A 15,413-nucleotide genomic window follows, 5' to 3' on the forward strand; every position below is an offset into this window, starting at 1 on the left:
AAAAGAATTAGAAGCTGTTGGCTGGATTTGACTAAATGCCTCCTAAAGAGCATAGAATTCTCTAGTGTGGAGTCATCTTTCCAGAGAATGTGATGAAGGCCATCTATAGGATATGTTTAATGAAACAAGATCAAAACTTTAAATGTGTTGTGTTCAGCAAAGAATAATCCATAGTGCCCTGCAGTGAGGGATGAGGTTGCTCACCTTCTCGCCTTACTTCTAAAAAGAAGTATCCTCTGTGAGCTGTGGGGTAGAGGTATGTGTGTGAACAAACTTCTTGGGGGTTGTTGCACAATTAAGGCTTAGGGTAAGAAGAAAGGGGAAAGGTAGGGTGGCAGGATTGTTTTATACCTTCTGAAAATGAAGGGAACTAACATTCCACTTCATGCCATTCCACATCAAGTTCTACATATGATTTTTATTGGCAGAAATATTTAATTACAACATCATCAAGATTAAAGTGGATTCTGCTATTTAACATCAACTAGATAGACCTGCTACTTTATTTAATACCATTAAGCTGAATTATTTCTTTGTAATCAGCCTTCATATGATACAGCTATGATTGGCAAAAGCAATACTCTTGGTGGGGTGCTTGGGTGGCTCAGTCAGTTGAATGTCCAACTCTTGATTTTGGCTCAGGTCATGATCCCAGGGTTGAAGGATCAAGCTCTGCGTTGGGCTCCATGCTGAGTGTGGAGCCTGCTTAAGATTCTCTCTCTCTTTCCTTCTGTTCATCTCCATCCCCTTTAAAATAAAATTAAAAAAATAAAACATAAGCGTTATGTGAACTTATAAGATCTTCTTAACTAAAAAGAGAAAGCAGGAACCCAGGGGCACTTTACAGTAGGTAGAGAGGGGAACTGAAGATATGTGTGTGCATTGTAGTAGGGGTTGTGGGGGAGAGAGGACAAAAGAAGAGGTTGAGATCATCAATAACATATTTTGCCTACTTAATAATTTGCCAAGAGTTGGCCTTTAAACTGCCACAGCATGGCTCCATTTTTTTTTCTGGGTCAATAAATGAGAACCACATTGGTTAGCAAAGTTCCTGCTGTTGCCTTCATATACATTTTGGCAAGAGAAGTGCACACACGCATGCATGCATACATGTGCACACACACACACACACACATACGCTTGCACAGACTCACATGGTAATTTCTATTTCTATTGAATTGGAGGTTGGGTAACTATAGGAATCAGGGGCTAGAGCTGTGGCACAAGAGAAGATGGAAAGTTGCTCATCCCTTTGATGATTTGCTTGATTAGCTGTTTTTTATAGAAAGGAGTTTTATGGAAAAACTCTTCACAGTGGCCAGGTACAGTGGGAAGCTGCGCTGTCTGCCAGGGCGAGATTGACCCATCATACTAATTTACAACTTAATACTAATACTAATGCAAATACTAATTTGCAACTTAAGTTACAGCCACTTTCAATCTCCATATGCCTTTATATCAGCATGGACACCCTTCTTCCCAGCTGTTGCTGCTATACCCTTCCCACCTCTTCCTCCTCTTATTCCCTCTCTGTCTTTCCACTGCACATGTCAGAGCTGTCCTGAACTTTCCCTGCCCTATCATCCAAGTATCTTACATTTCTCTTCACCTGATTGCCAGCCCGGAACTGTTCTGGGAAAAGAAAGGAATACGAGAAGTCAACCAGGAGGCTTCACCATCTTCTCTTCCTTATCTTTCGTAGTTTCCCACAAACTCATCTTGAATTATGGCAACATACTCCCCACTTATCTCCTTCTTTTCCATTTTCTGAATTTTTGTCTTATAAAGAAATAACCTAGATACTCACTGGGATGATACTCTCTCAAGTAGCCTCACCTTATTTCAGTTGTGGGTATGCTGGAAGACACTCCATTATTACCTATGTATTGCCTTTTTCTTAATCTTTTTTTGGGTTATGGATTTCTTTTAAGAATTTGATTTAAAAAATAACTCTGGACTCTCTCCCAAGGAAAAAGTTGCTCAAATGCACATACACATTCCTGAGACGTTAAGATGAGGATAGAAAAATATTCATTCTATTTAGTGGCATGGAATTCACTATGTCCATGACAGGAATTAATGTGTGGTTACTATAAGCAAGATTGGAGTATGTTGGGGAGTGAGTGGGAGGTGAGAAAACAGAGAGAAACTACAGACAACACTTCTTGAAAATTTCACTGTGATATGAAGGGAAAGAGGATAGCAGATGGAGGGATATGAAGAAAGTGAGGGAGGGTTTGCTTTATTTTTATACAAGCATAAATACTGATGGAAAGGGCCACATTGAGAGGAAGAGGTTGAATATATACAAAAGGAAATCAATACAGAATAATGTAAGGTTCCTGTGAAGGCAGGAGGAAATGGAATCCAAAGTACAGTAGACTTTTGTGGGTAGCCGCCATATATAACATTGCTTCTATGGGGGAAAGTGCTATTAGATTCCAAGTAGGTGACTTACAAATGATCCTTTCTGCTACTGCCATTTCATTAGGTTTAAGACTTTAAGGGTTGTTGGCTTTGCCAATGATATCCCAAAATAAAAGAGGCGATGGAATGACCCAGTGAATTGTAAGAGCCCCAGTCCTGGCATAGACACTCAAATGTTAGGTGACCTTAAGTCAGTTGTTTGGGTTTCACCTGTAAAATTAAGAATTTATGCCTAGAAGTATTTGAGGATGTTTTGGGGGTGGGGGGGATGCTGTTTGGCTGTCATTATAAGTGGGAGTGCCACTGGTGTTGGGTGCCAAGGACCAGTGATGCTGATTGTCCTGTAATACACAGGACAGGTTGTCACAACAAAGAATTGTCATACTCAAAGCCTGTAGGGCTCCTGATGAGAAACTCTGGACCATGGATGGCTAGGCAACCTCTTAGGACCTTTCCAGCAATATGGTCAAAATTTTCTGAGTTACAGTGAGTTAAATGTTGCCTTCAGGCCATTGAGAATCTTCCAAATCTCAGGGACTCTTTGGTTTTTCTCAGAGTGGGTAGTGGCTTGGCTGGTTATTGACTATTTAGCAAGCTTTTTGGGCTAGGTGCTGTATCTACCATATGTTTGACTTATTTCCATTCTTTTCCTTGTATTTCAGGTACTATTGGGATTTTCAGCCCCAAGGTGAGTGCTTTTTGACCATTTATGGTTTCACACTAAAAATGTGTGGATGGTATTGTTTACTTCTGTGTCTTCTAAACAAGCTTCTACACAGAATGGTATTAGCCATATCTAAGGAAAGTTAGTGGAGTGTTTAATTAACCTTCACCCTGCTGGGCTCCCCTGCCCTGCTTTTTAGCAACAAGAGGCTGTGATGCATCTGCCTTCTGAGTGGATTGGTGCTAGATTATTTTATCGAACCAAAGCTATAATATGCTTTTACTCCTTGAGCTTTGTTAGATGCCAACAGGATCCAGTAGCATTCAAATAAAATGGTGGCCGAGTCCATAATAAAAACCTTGGGAGGGCTCCAACTCAGCTAATCCTTCATTTGCTCCAGAAATAAATTCCAGTTTGTTACCTCCTTGGTCACAGTGGTCTTCCACACAGCCTGCCTGTCTGGCAGCAGAGAAATGTCAGAAATAGAGTAGTGTTGAAATTCCCACTAGAACAGTGTTATCACATTTTAATATGAGCCTCACTGCAGCCTCGGTGCTTCTAATTGCTTTCAAACCATTGTTTTCCTGCTTTTGCTTGATGAACCCAGCATCTGGCATGATTCTAAAAACTACAACAGACAGCTGTGTGCAAAATTAAAAAAAAAAAAAGGACAGGATTAGAACATATTTTTAAAAGGTTCAAAATTGGATTTTTTTTTTGCCTGAATTCAGTTTGAGGGGGTGTCTTTCAACTATATGCATTTTTTTTTCCTTTTTAGTACTGAGAATGTCAGAAACCTCATTCTGAATATTGATTATTAACCTATTATAAATGGGGGATTTTCATTTTTTCAGAGAATCACAGAGTGTTTTAGATCAAGCTTGCAAATAGTTTTATGAACTGTTTTGCTCTAAAACTTTTTTTAATCAATTGCAAACTTTTCCAGGTTTTTTTTTTTTTGCTCTTAATATTGTCAGTGTATCCATTGTCAGTGAACAGTAATACCATAGAGAAATTCAAATTGTGAGGAATGATACTAGTTTTATGAAAGTTTTAATTTTCCTAGCTCACACTTTTAGTGTATTTCAAGTCTATATAAGGTTTTCTTTAAAAGCAGTCAGAAATAAATACCTTACACTTTTAAAGGCTTTTGACTCTTATACATTGGTTGTAGTATTTATAATATTTTTTAATTTATAATATTTAAAATAATGTGATGTATTACTGTGTATCTCACTGTCCTAAAGCATTTATGGCTAAAAACATAGACTGACAATAGAGAATTATATGTAATAATGTAGCAGTTTGCTTTGCAGACTATGAAATATGCTCTTCAGGCAATGGCCCTCTATAGTTCAGGGTTTAACAGATGTTAACCAAAATCCACAGGGGCTAGAATGTGAATGTGAACTGGCAGAAACGAATGGAACTGTGAGAGTAGAATTAATTACCTAAAGGAGAAATAAAGAATTAGTGTCAGAGATACGACATGGTAATGTGTTGCGAAGAGAAGATACTTTGGAGTTTAACACAGGAGACTATATGGGACCACAGAGACAAAGGGCAGATCTTACCAGATTCTTGTAGTGGTGGCATTGCAGTCACCTTCCAGTTTATGGCACCTTCTACACAGCCTTTCTCTCTTAGAGGACAGAGGTAGAGTAACCAACGGAACAATTAAAGAGTTTACTTAGAACAGACAACTCTATTTGCTTCTCAACAATGATTGGATATAGGTAGCAAATTCTTTGCTCATTTGGAAGCACAAGTAAGGAAAGATCAAGTTGGAAAACCCATACTGATGTCTTGGCCCCAGCCTTGCTCTTCCCCCTAAGACATTTTTTTGACGGAGTATCTTTTACCTTGCTCTTTTGATCAGATCTTAGCTGATTGCACATTCAGAAACTGGCAGAGTGTGCGGGGCAGGGGGGCACTAACAGGTCTCTGGAAGGCACTATAGGACATTTTAGGGATATGAAAAGAATAAGAATATGTAAATAAGAGAACAGCTGGCAAAAGAATTTAAAAAGTCCTGGAAGACTAGGGAGTATTGGGAAGGGAATGAGAAAGGACAGAAATGATGGCCTCAAACTTTCTTACCATTTTTATCTATGGCAGGATCCTCATGCAGGAAGGTGATGGGATGAATTTTATTAACTCCGTGCATTTGCCTAAATACACACCTGTGTTCTTCAGGATATTTGGACTAAATTAGAGTCTGGTGCCTGGGAGGAAAATAGTTCTTAATTATAAAAGATCTCTTATTTACACATCTCTTTAGTAGTACACATTTAAACATCTGGTTACGGGAAAGTCTGTGATGAGTTGGTACAATGTGTTGAAAGGGTCACCTTTAAAGAAAGATGCTTGGGAGGATGGACCGCCCCGAGATAGAAAAGATTGCAAACAAACTCTTTCTTACCCATCATTCCATTAAACCCCAGGTTTAATGTGGTAGCAGGGTGACCATTGAATAGTGTTAGGGAGAGTCTTGTCCCTAGTCTAGAGAAGAAACATGCCATGGTAGAAAGAGCATGGATGTTGAGTCTTGACAGACCTGGTTCAAATCCCACCCAAAACATTTAGCTAAAGGTCATGTGACCTTAACAAGTTGCTTAATTTCTCTGAAACTCAGCTTCTTTATCTATAAAATGGGAGATGCTCCAGACACTGTGCTAAGTCCTATATATGTGTTCTCTTATTTGATTTTCAGAACAGCCCTGTGAAGCAGGTACTAATAAACCCATTTGACAGACATGGGCACTGAGGCACAGAGAGGTTGAGAATTGCTCAATGTCGTGCCCCTCAAGGATTCTAACTTGGTCAGGCTGACTCCATAGCATATGCTTTTTTTTTTGAGATAGAATTCACATAACACAAAATTCACCCTTTCAAAGTATACAAGTCAGTGGTTTTTAGTATAGTAAGTACAGTAAGAAACCTCATGCTCATTCATAGTCCCAGAGCCCATGCTCTTCGTCACTGTATTTTACTGTCTCATTTGCAGTGCTGTTACGAGGACGAATGGTAATATGTATAAGCCCTAGCACAGTACCTGGGCATAGTGAACAGTGAGAAAATGTAGTGTGCATTTACGAGTGTGTTAATGGCAATTCTTGCCCTCACATTTCCACCCAAATTTTCTTATTGGCCCACAGTCACCTTCCTGAATGATGTTTGTTAACGAAGAATGAAACATGGGGAAAATAAAACATAATCCAAGTAGTTTATTTTCATGTGGAAGGAACAGAAGTGAAAGAGCTCTTTTAGTGAGCTCAAATATCATTGGAGAATGTGGGAAAAGCTTTTTATTTTTATTTTTTAATAAGACATAGATTCCTTTCACTATTCAAGTCCTGCTTGCTTTAAGAACTTGTTTTTCTACTTAATGTTTCACTTAAAGTTACAAAGAAAATTCACTGGGATCTTTGCCGTAGAGCTTTTACATTTCATGAATCAGGTATCTAAAGCAAGATATTGATCAGATGTTAAACATTAGTTTTACTTTTTGGATATAATGACAGTATGACTTTGTGGCATTAAGCAAACTGATATACTTCATTTTGTTTAGCTGCCCTTTTTGTAAAACAAGTTAATTATCAACAGTTATAGTTTAATCAGATTTGAATTACAAGGTATAATGTTTTTAATTAGAAATTTATTACTGGAAAAACATTATCATGAATAGTAGAAAAATTCCCCACCATGGACCCAGAGCCTAAAGCAAATGACACGATATTTAAATAAAAATTTAAGAAAGACCATATGTAAATATATATAACAACAAAAATATTTTTTTTAATCCAGTGGTCACTATGAGCCAGTGAAATTTCTTGCCAGCTTGAAGATTCTTTGAGTATCTTCATGAGGGGTGTGGAGAGTTTCTGAGAAAATTATTCAGTATATTTTAATATGAAAACTTTCTACTGTGTGAACCTTAAAAATCCTATTACGAAATGGCAAGCCTATATCCCTTATCAAAGTAAATTGCCTAAAAATATAGTTTGGCATAAGCAAATAATGCAAAGTGAATAAAGAAAATGTTATTATAAAGCCTTATTAACTGTAGGCTTTAAGAGATGTAAGGGGCACCTGGGTGGCTCAGTCGGTTAAGTGTCTGACTCTTGATTTCAGCTTAGGTCATGACCTCGCAGTTTGTGAGATTGAGTCCTGCGTTGGGCTCCACACTTACAGTGCAGAGCCTGTTTGGGATTCTGTCTTTCCCTGTCTCTGCCCCTCCCCACCGCCCCCCCCCCCCCCCCCCCCCGTCTCTCTCTCAAAAATAAATAAATAAACTTAAAAAAAGGAGATTTAAAAGGCATATCAACTAATGTGTAGACCTCATTTTCATCTTGAGTCAAATAAACTATAAAGAATTATATCTGTGAGAGAATTAGAAATTTTAACATTGAATAATTTATGTTAAGAATCTACTGTTGACTACATCAAAGTAAAAAGCTTTTGCACGGCAAAAGAAACCATCAACAAAAAGAAAGGGCAGCCTCCTGAATGAGACAGATATTTATTTGCAAATCATACATCTGATAAGGAGTTCATTCCAAAGTGTATAAAGATACAACTTAATGTACAAAAAAACCCAAACAACCTGATTAAAAAGTGGGCGAGGACTTAATAGACATTTTCCAAAGAAGACACACAGATGACCGACTGGCAGGTGAAAAGACGATCAGCTTCACTCATCATCATCAGGGAAATACAAATCAAAGTCACAATGAGATATGACCTCACACCTGTTAGACTGGTTAGCATCAAAAAGACAAGAAATACCAAGTGTTGGCGAGGATGTGCAGAAAAGAGAACTCTTACATACTGTTGGTGGGAATGTAAATTTGTGCAGCCACTATGGAAAACAGTTTGGAGGTTCCTCAAAAACTTAAAAATGGAACTACCATATGATCCAGCAGTTCTACTTCTGGGTGCTTATCCAAAGAAAACAAAAACACCAATTCAAAGATGTATATGCATCTCTCTATGTTCACTGCAGCATTATTTACAATAGCTAAGATATGGAAGTAACCTAAGTGTCCATTGATGGATGAATGGTTAAAGGTGATGAGGTAGATTTACACAATGGAATATTACTCATCCATTAAAAAGAATGAAATCTTGCCATTTGTGACAGCATGGATCAACCTAGAGGGCATTATGCTAAGTGAAATAAATCAGTCAGAGAAAGCCAAATACCATATGATTTCACTTATATGTGGAATCTAAAACAAATGGGGCACCTGGATGGCTCAGTCACTTAAGCGTCCAACTTTGGCTCAGGTCATGATGTCACAGTCTGTGAGTTCGAGCCCTTCATGGGGCTCTGTGCTGGCAGCTTGGAGTCTGGAGCCTGCTTCCAATCTGTGTCTCCCTCTCTCTCTGCTCCTACCCGGCTCGTGCTTTGCCTCTGTCTCTGTCTCTCTCTCTCAAAAATAAATAAACATTTAAAAAACAAAAATAGAAAAATAAACAAAACAAATGAACAAACAAAATAAAACAGAAACAGACTCACAGATATAGTAAACAAACTGTTGGTTACCAGAGTGGGTGAAATAGGTGAAGGGGATTAAGAGGTACAAACTTCCAGGTATAAAATAAATAAGTGACAGGAACGTAATGTACAGCATGGGGAATATAGCCAATAATACTGTAATAACTTTGTATGATGACAGATACTAACTAGACTTATCATGGGGCCCATTTCATAATATATGTAAATATTGGATCACTATGATGTACACTTGAAACTAGCAGGAGATAGTATGTCAATTATACTTCAATTTAAAAAGAATCTATTGTTATTTTAGGTGTGACAATGGTGTTATGCTTATATATGTATTTTTAAAGAGTCCTTATCTTAGAGAGATATACACTGTGATATTGAAAGATAAAGTAATAGATGTCTGACATAGTATTCAAAATAGTATGGGAGAGGAAGGAAGAAATGGGGTGGGGGTGTATATTAGACCAGATGGATCATAAATCGACTCTGATTGTTGACGATGGATGATGTGTACATGGGGGTTTATTACACTGTTTTGTCTTTTGTATGCATTTAAAATTCTCATAATGCAAAGATAAAAGAAAAAGAAATCCAGGTTGAGAATTTTTTAAAATGTGACATTATTCTTATATTTCTATTGGAAGAACTAGTACATTAATGCGTTAGATATTTTATGTGTCTCGGGCACAAAATACGTAGAATAGTTAGCCTTTTTCAAAAAAAAACCGCAAGTTTAATGTTTTGTGATGGAAAGAGCATGGGTTTTGACATCAGAGGTAAATTTGAATGCCAACTCCTCTACTTACAAACTGTGTGAGCTATGGCAAGTGACATAACCTCTTCATCTACAAAATGTTGCTAATAATATCTACTTCATAGTTATTGTGAGTTGTAAGAAATTATAATGCTATGACAAACTCAGGGGGAGTGCTTGCTTCCTGCTAGTTACTTACTACACACAAAACCAAAGTATTATTTTTATGTTTCAAAGTAGGTCTATGTGAGTAAATCCATGCATAGAACTTAAACAATATGTACCTCATGTCTTCCCATAAAATTCATCTATTCCAGCTGAACCCTAGTATAGGGCCATGTATATATTTGTGAGGCTTGCATTTAAAGGACGTATGTGCAGGATTTGTATTGGTCGGCACTTCTGAGGTTAGATTGATGAGCTTGCTGCTCTGTAATGTCTGAGACATGTTGAATCGAAGCAAAGATGTCATTTAACTTCTCGTCTCTTACTATCACATACTTGGGGCATGTAGTTATGACAGCTACAAGAAGCAAACCATTAACGCAGCAAAGAAACACCATCTTTGCACTAAAAAAGGAGAAAAGGGTCTCCCTTTGAAGTTGGAGAGAAGTGTTTTTAAATTGATGGAGTGTACAGTGATTTTACTAAGTTTTATTTATGAAAATACTCTTTGCATTCATGCCAGAAGGCTTTAGCACAGTCGTAAGTAGGATTTATACAAAGAAACACAGCCCAAATTTATGACGTGTTTGCAACTGTAAGAAAAAGTCTGAATTTACAATATTTGTAATTTATTGTTAAATATCTTTTCTATCACTATTCCTGGAATGCTAATATTTTATAAACACAAATGTTGGTTGTGAACCTAGAATATCCTGACTTATACTACTTTTTATAAAGAAGTCTTCCAGAATGTTTTCTATGTCTTTTGGGGATTTAATAACGGGAAATGTACACAGGACGAATACTCTTGCCTTTGGCTTTAGCCCAACCTCTTAGCATCAACAATCTTGACAGCTGCTTTTGTGACTTGACTTCCTTTAGGCCTTTCCCCCTTTCCTTTTTTGCTACATTTTATACAAATTAATCTGTAGAAAGTGGATATACACACAAGTTGTTTCTGAAGTTAATTACTGACTTTGATACCTTTTCAAATATTTTACTTCCTATACATCTACTGTTTGGTGCATTTTTTTAAAAAGAGTGCACCAGTATATTTTAAAATTAATACACTGTTTTGTAGCTATTGCCAAAAAGAGTTCAGATTTTTCTTTAATGAAAAGACTAATTTTTTTTCTTTTCAATGTTAAAGTTTTCTAAGATTTTTATGTTCTTTCTAAATTCCCTATTCTGGAGTAGATGATATTGAGATGTAAGAAAAAGAATTGGAGAAAAATAAAATAAAAAATAAAACCTATTGTTGGTCAAAAAAAAAAAAAGAAAGAAAACTGGATTTAATACAGTTGAAGGAAAAAATCATTGGAATCAGATGCCGCTGCCTTCTGTGTCCTCTACACCATGAGTTATATGTAAGCATTCCTTAGAATAGGAAAGACTCCAAATAACCTGAATGTCTAGCATTAGGGGACTAGCGGAATAAAGTACGTCACATCCATTTAATGGAATATTACATACAAGTTAAAAGAACATAATACATATAGATGTGTAACATGTAAAGTTCTCCAAGGCATATTGTTAAATGAAAGGGCAATTTGGGCACACAGTGTACAATTCTCTGTGTGTGTGTACATGTATCTTGCACATGTGCTTGCTTTTTACTCAGGTATAGAATATTTTGGGGAGGATACACATGAATCTATGAACAGTGGTAACCTCTGCTGAGGGGGATATCCAGAGGAGTGGAAGAAAGAAGCTTCATTATTCATATCCTTTGGTACTATCTGAATTTTCACCATGTTTATATATTATTTTTAACTAAATATTGGTTAAATGAGAAATGAAATAAATCTATATATGCTGATATGGAAGAACCTCCAAGATAAATGAATGGGAAGAAAAGTAGATTACAGAACAGGACAAATACTAACATTTGTTTAAAAAAAAAAACCACTAACACAGACTCTTGTTACATTGAGATAAAAAATTTATGGCACACTCAGAAACCCCCAGAATGGTTACCTCTGGAGAGAAGAACCAAGAGAAGCAAAGGAAAATGAGATTTCATTATATACCTTCCTGTAATGTTTGAAATTTTTTTGCTCTGGGCATGTTTAACTTTTTTTTAAATCTAATAAAGAAGTTTACTATAGTTGACAATACTGTATTGTATATTTGGAAGTTGACTAGAGTAGATCTTAAAAGTCCTCATGATAAGAAAAAAAAATTTGTAGCTATGTGAGGCGATGGATTTTGACTACACTTACAGTGGTGATCATTTCACAAGATATACAAATCACGATTTTGTCCACCTAAAACTAATACAATGTTGTATGTCGGTTATAGCTCAATAAAACTGGAGGCAAAAAAAAAGCTCACAAAACGACCTCGTTTAACACAATAGTGAGCTCTTTTTCAGTAGAATCATGATTTGGTAGTTTCATGTCCATTCAGATTTTTTTCCCCCCTCTCCTTTACTTACTTATCTTTACATTTGAATTTACATCAGGCAGAATCCTGATGATGGTATGAAATAACGGCATTCTCTGTTGTTTAGTGTTTGAGGGCCAGCAAGATATACGTGTGTTAGGTTGACTTATCACTTAAAAGTGAATTTAACAATAGATAATAAAGTAGTATCATATAATACCCATGGTCATCGATAAAGAACACCTTTCTTACCCCATCTCATTCTTTTTTTTTTCCATATGTGGTCATTAAAAGTTCATGAAATTACTTGTTTTTATGCAGATGCAAAGAATGAAACTGATAAATAAATGACTGCTTTAAGTTTGATTAGTCTGGGAACTTTTGTTGAGGAAAAAAAACATATAAATGATTTCTCTTGGAGAGTATTTTCCCTGGATAATACAAAAAAGTATGTGAGGAGTAGTTTCTGAACCGAAAGTTTGGGCATAAGAACTAATCTACTTCAGGAATTCTGCTTCTAATGAATTCTCATGTTCTGGACACATAATATTGAGAGAGATGTGTAATGTGAGGTAAAGTGGAATATAACATTTTTCGCTTTTCTGCTCAAAACTTCTGTGAGTAAGTAGGTTAAGTCTTTGGACTTGAACCCCAGTGAATTTGTTTGATATTTGGAGGCTAAATAATGTGATGGTCGAGCCTAATTATACAGCAGTAATTTTTCGCTGTGCTGCCCATCAACACATACTTCTCTCAGAAACTTGTTTAATAGTTACTATTTACCAGGATGGCTGAAGTACCACTAATACAGGAAAAGGATGGCTTAGTTATGAACAAGGGAATTATACGATATGCAAAATGAAGCTTCCAGTTCCTGCTGACTCTTGTGAGGCAAAGAGTAAGAGAACCAACCTTCACACCTACCCTTGTCAGCTGACATGTACTTACGCAGACTTGCCAGCCTGACCCGGTTCTTGATCACAGTTCATCACCAGACGGCATTTTCCTAAACTTAAAATGCAACACCCACTTACCCTCCTTAAGATTTGTGCACTTTCCTTGTGTTAGCGATACCCTAATGAAGAAGCAAAAATAAATTTTAAAAACAAGGAAATGCTCTTCCATGTGAAACTTCTGTTCCAAAAAGGACCAAACATTGAATGGAATTGTTGGTAGTGAGAGATTTTGGTTGTTGATGTTGTTGTTACGTGTTGTTATCATACACGAACACCTCTTTTTGAGGTGGGGTAGGCGTGGGGAGGCTGAACCTTGTCACCCTCTGCCATTTCAGCGTCAGTGGTATTGGAGGTCTGTATTACTCAAAGACAACTCACCTTCTCTTCAGCACGTTAAAAGTCATTTCATGTCCAGGAGCACCTGGGGGGCTCAGTCGGTTAAGTGTCTGACTTTGGCTCAGGCCCTGAGCTCCTGGTTTGTGAGTTCTAGCCCCGCGTCGGGCTCTATGCTGACAGCTCAGAGCCTGGAGCCTGCTTCAGATTCTGTGTCTCCCTCCCTCTCTGCCCCTCTCCCGCTCACACTCTGACTGTCTGTTAAAAATAAATAAACACTTAAAAAAAAGTCATTTCACATTTTCAGGCCTGCTAATCTTACCCACAGTCTATTCTTTGTTATATGTTGTTTTATTTTTACTCTTTGGATTCTTTTCTTACATCTGATCTTCGCCCTATAGATCATGGAGTTCTATTCTTCTTTAGCAGAAGATACTGGGGTCCAACTGGCCTTACCGTTTCTCTCAAGAAGAAGAGATATGGGTAAACTAACTGGGGTATAATAGATCCTAGAATGCATCAGGACTGGAAGTCGTTGCTAAGGACTACTACAATTTGTTATTTGGGAGAAGGAAACAAAAAAGATGGGAGGAGAGAGCGGGATGAACCAATAGTCATAAAATTGCTGCATTCATACGTAATTACATCTTTTTTGAGGCATTTTCCTACTGTGAGACTTAAAAGATGATAGTGCCAGAAAGGAAGTACATTCTTTAATTAAGCCAGGTCAGAACTGCATTTGGGTGTGGAGTATGTTGGCCCATTTTCTATGAGGCAGGGTCAAAAATACCCAGGATTCAATAAAATCAAACAGAAGATGCTGGAAAAAAATTTCAATATATTGATAGGACAAAACCCAAAGTTTTCAGTAAGACTTACAAAAGACTATCTTTTGTAAGCATGAAATCCCTGCCAAAAGGTGTTATTTTAAAAATCACTGTAGGGGCTCCTGGGTGGCTCAGTCTGTTGAGCGTCCAGCTCTTGATTTCGGCTCGAGTCATGATCCCAGGGTTGTGGGATTGAGCCCTGGGTTAGGTTCCACCCTGAGTGGAGGGATTCTTTCCCTCCCCCTCTGCTGGGATTCTGTCTCTCTCCCGCTGCCCCACTCCCCAACTTGCGTTAGTGCTTCTCTCTGTCAAATAAAAAAATATATAAAAAATTAAAATTAAAACCACTGCAACAACACTACTCCAATAAATTTGAACCCGTGAATTGAACCAGCTCCTTCTTCACGAAATCGCTGACCACATTTGGCTTTGTTGATTAGTTCAATGCCTAATGTGGTTACTAGCATTACTACTATTTATAATGATTTATACTTTTGATTATAGATTTACTTCACCCAAGTAAAGAAAAAAACACTAATTAATAGCATATGCCATAAATCCAAGTCATTGACGGTCATTCAGTATGCTTTGCCTTTGAGTAATGATCATGATTTAGGAAGCATACAGTTTTGAAGACTGTACAGCTCAGTGGATTAGAACAAGAGCTTAGGAATCAGACAAGGGGTCAAAGCCTAGCTCTGCCACTTATGAGTCACTTATGTGACTTTAGGTAGGTTATTTAATCTCTGTGTCTCGATTTCTTCATCTGCAGCTTTGAGATAATAACATACCACAGGATTAGCTTGAGAATTAAATGAGATAGTATGTGAAGAATCTTGACCTAGAGCCTGTACCCAGTAAGCCTTCAGTAAGCTGTTGTATTGTTATTCTTGCTATAGCTTTCTCCTGTAAGTCAAAGCATGTGGAGAATTCAGTTGAATAGCTTCATAATAAGAATTAAACACTGAAAAATACAGTGGTCCAAGGAAAACAGAACTATGAACCAATAATTCCAGGTTATGATCACCTGGTTGACATATGATAAATGTGTTTATTTTACATTGTATTTATCCACATATACCAAATACTTAGGTTTACATGTTTTGAATTCTGTCAAAGTCTCATTACTATTGAAAATATTCTAACCCAGCAGGCTCCATTTTAGTACCAGTTGAACGATAACAGTAGTAGATAGAATGTGTTATTATAAAGCCAGAATGATTGCTGACAGGCTATAATTTGCTTTATGAAGTGTGCGTTGTCACATATACAATTATCTGGTTTGTATTTGTTGCTGCCAGCCCTCCAGTTTGTTAATGTCCAGAAGTTATGCCTTATGTGAAACCTAAAAAGGGTTAAAAATCTCAGCGTTTTCTGGTGGGGGAGGGGT

The 15,413-nt window shown here is 37.2% G+C and overlaps 1 protein-coding gene across 1 annotated transcript in view; it reads left to right on the forward strand.

Annotated features, from left to right (window-relative positions):
• The window catches only part of SKAP1 (src kinase associated phosphoprotein 1), a 281,531-nt gene that overhangs the window by 56,020 nt on the left and 210,098 nt on the right, over positions 1–15,413 (forward strand). Inside the window, exon 3 of the mRNA XM_086687094.1 lies at positions 3,090–3,115. Coding sequence (XP_086543220.1) covers positions 3,090–3,115 — 26 coding nt within the window. The remainder of the gene's footprint in view (positions 1–3,089; positions 3,116–15,413) is intronic.

This window comes from Puma concolor, chromosome E1, assembly GCF_028749965.1.
Source record: "Puma concolor isolate L17-30 chromosome E1, mPumCon1.1.hap2, whole genome shotgun sequence".
NCBI classification, from domain to species: domain Eukaryota; kingdom Metazoa; phylum Chordata; class Mammalia; order Carnivora; family Felidae; genus Puma; species Puma concolor.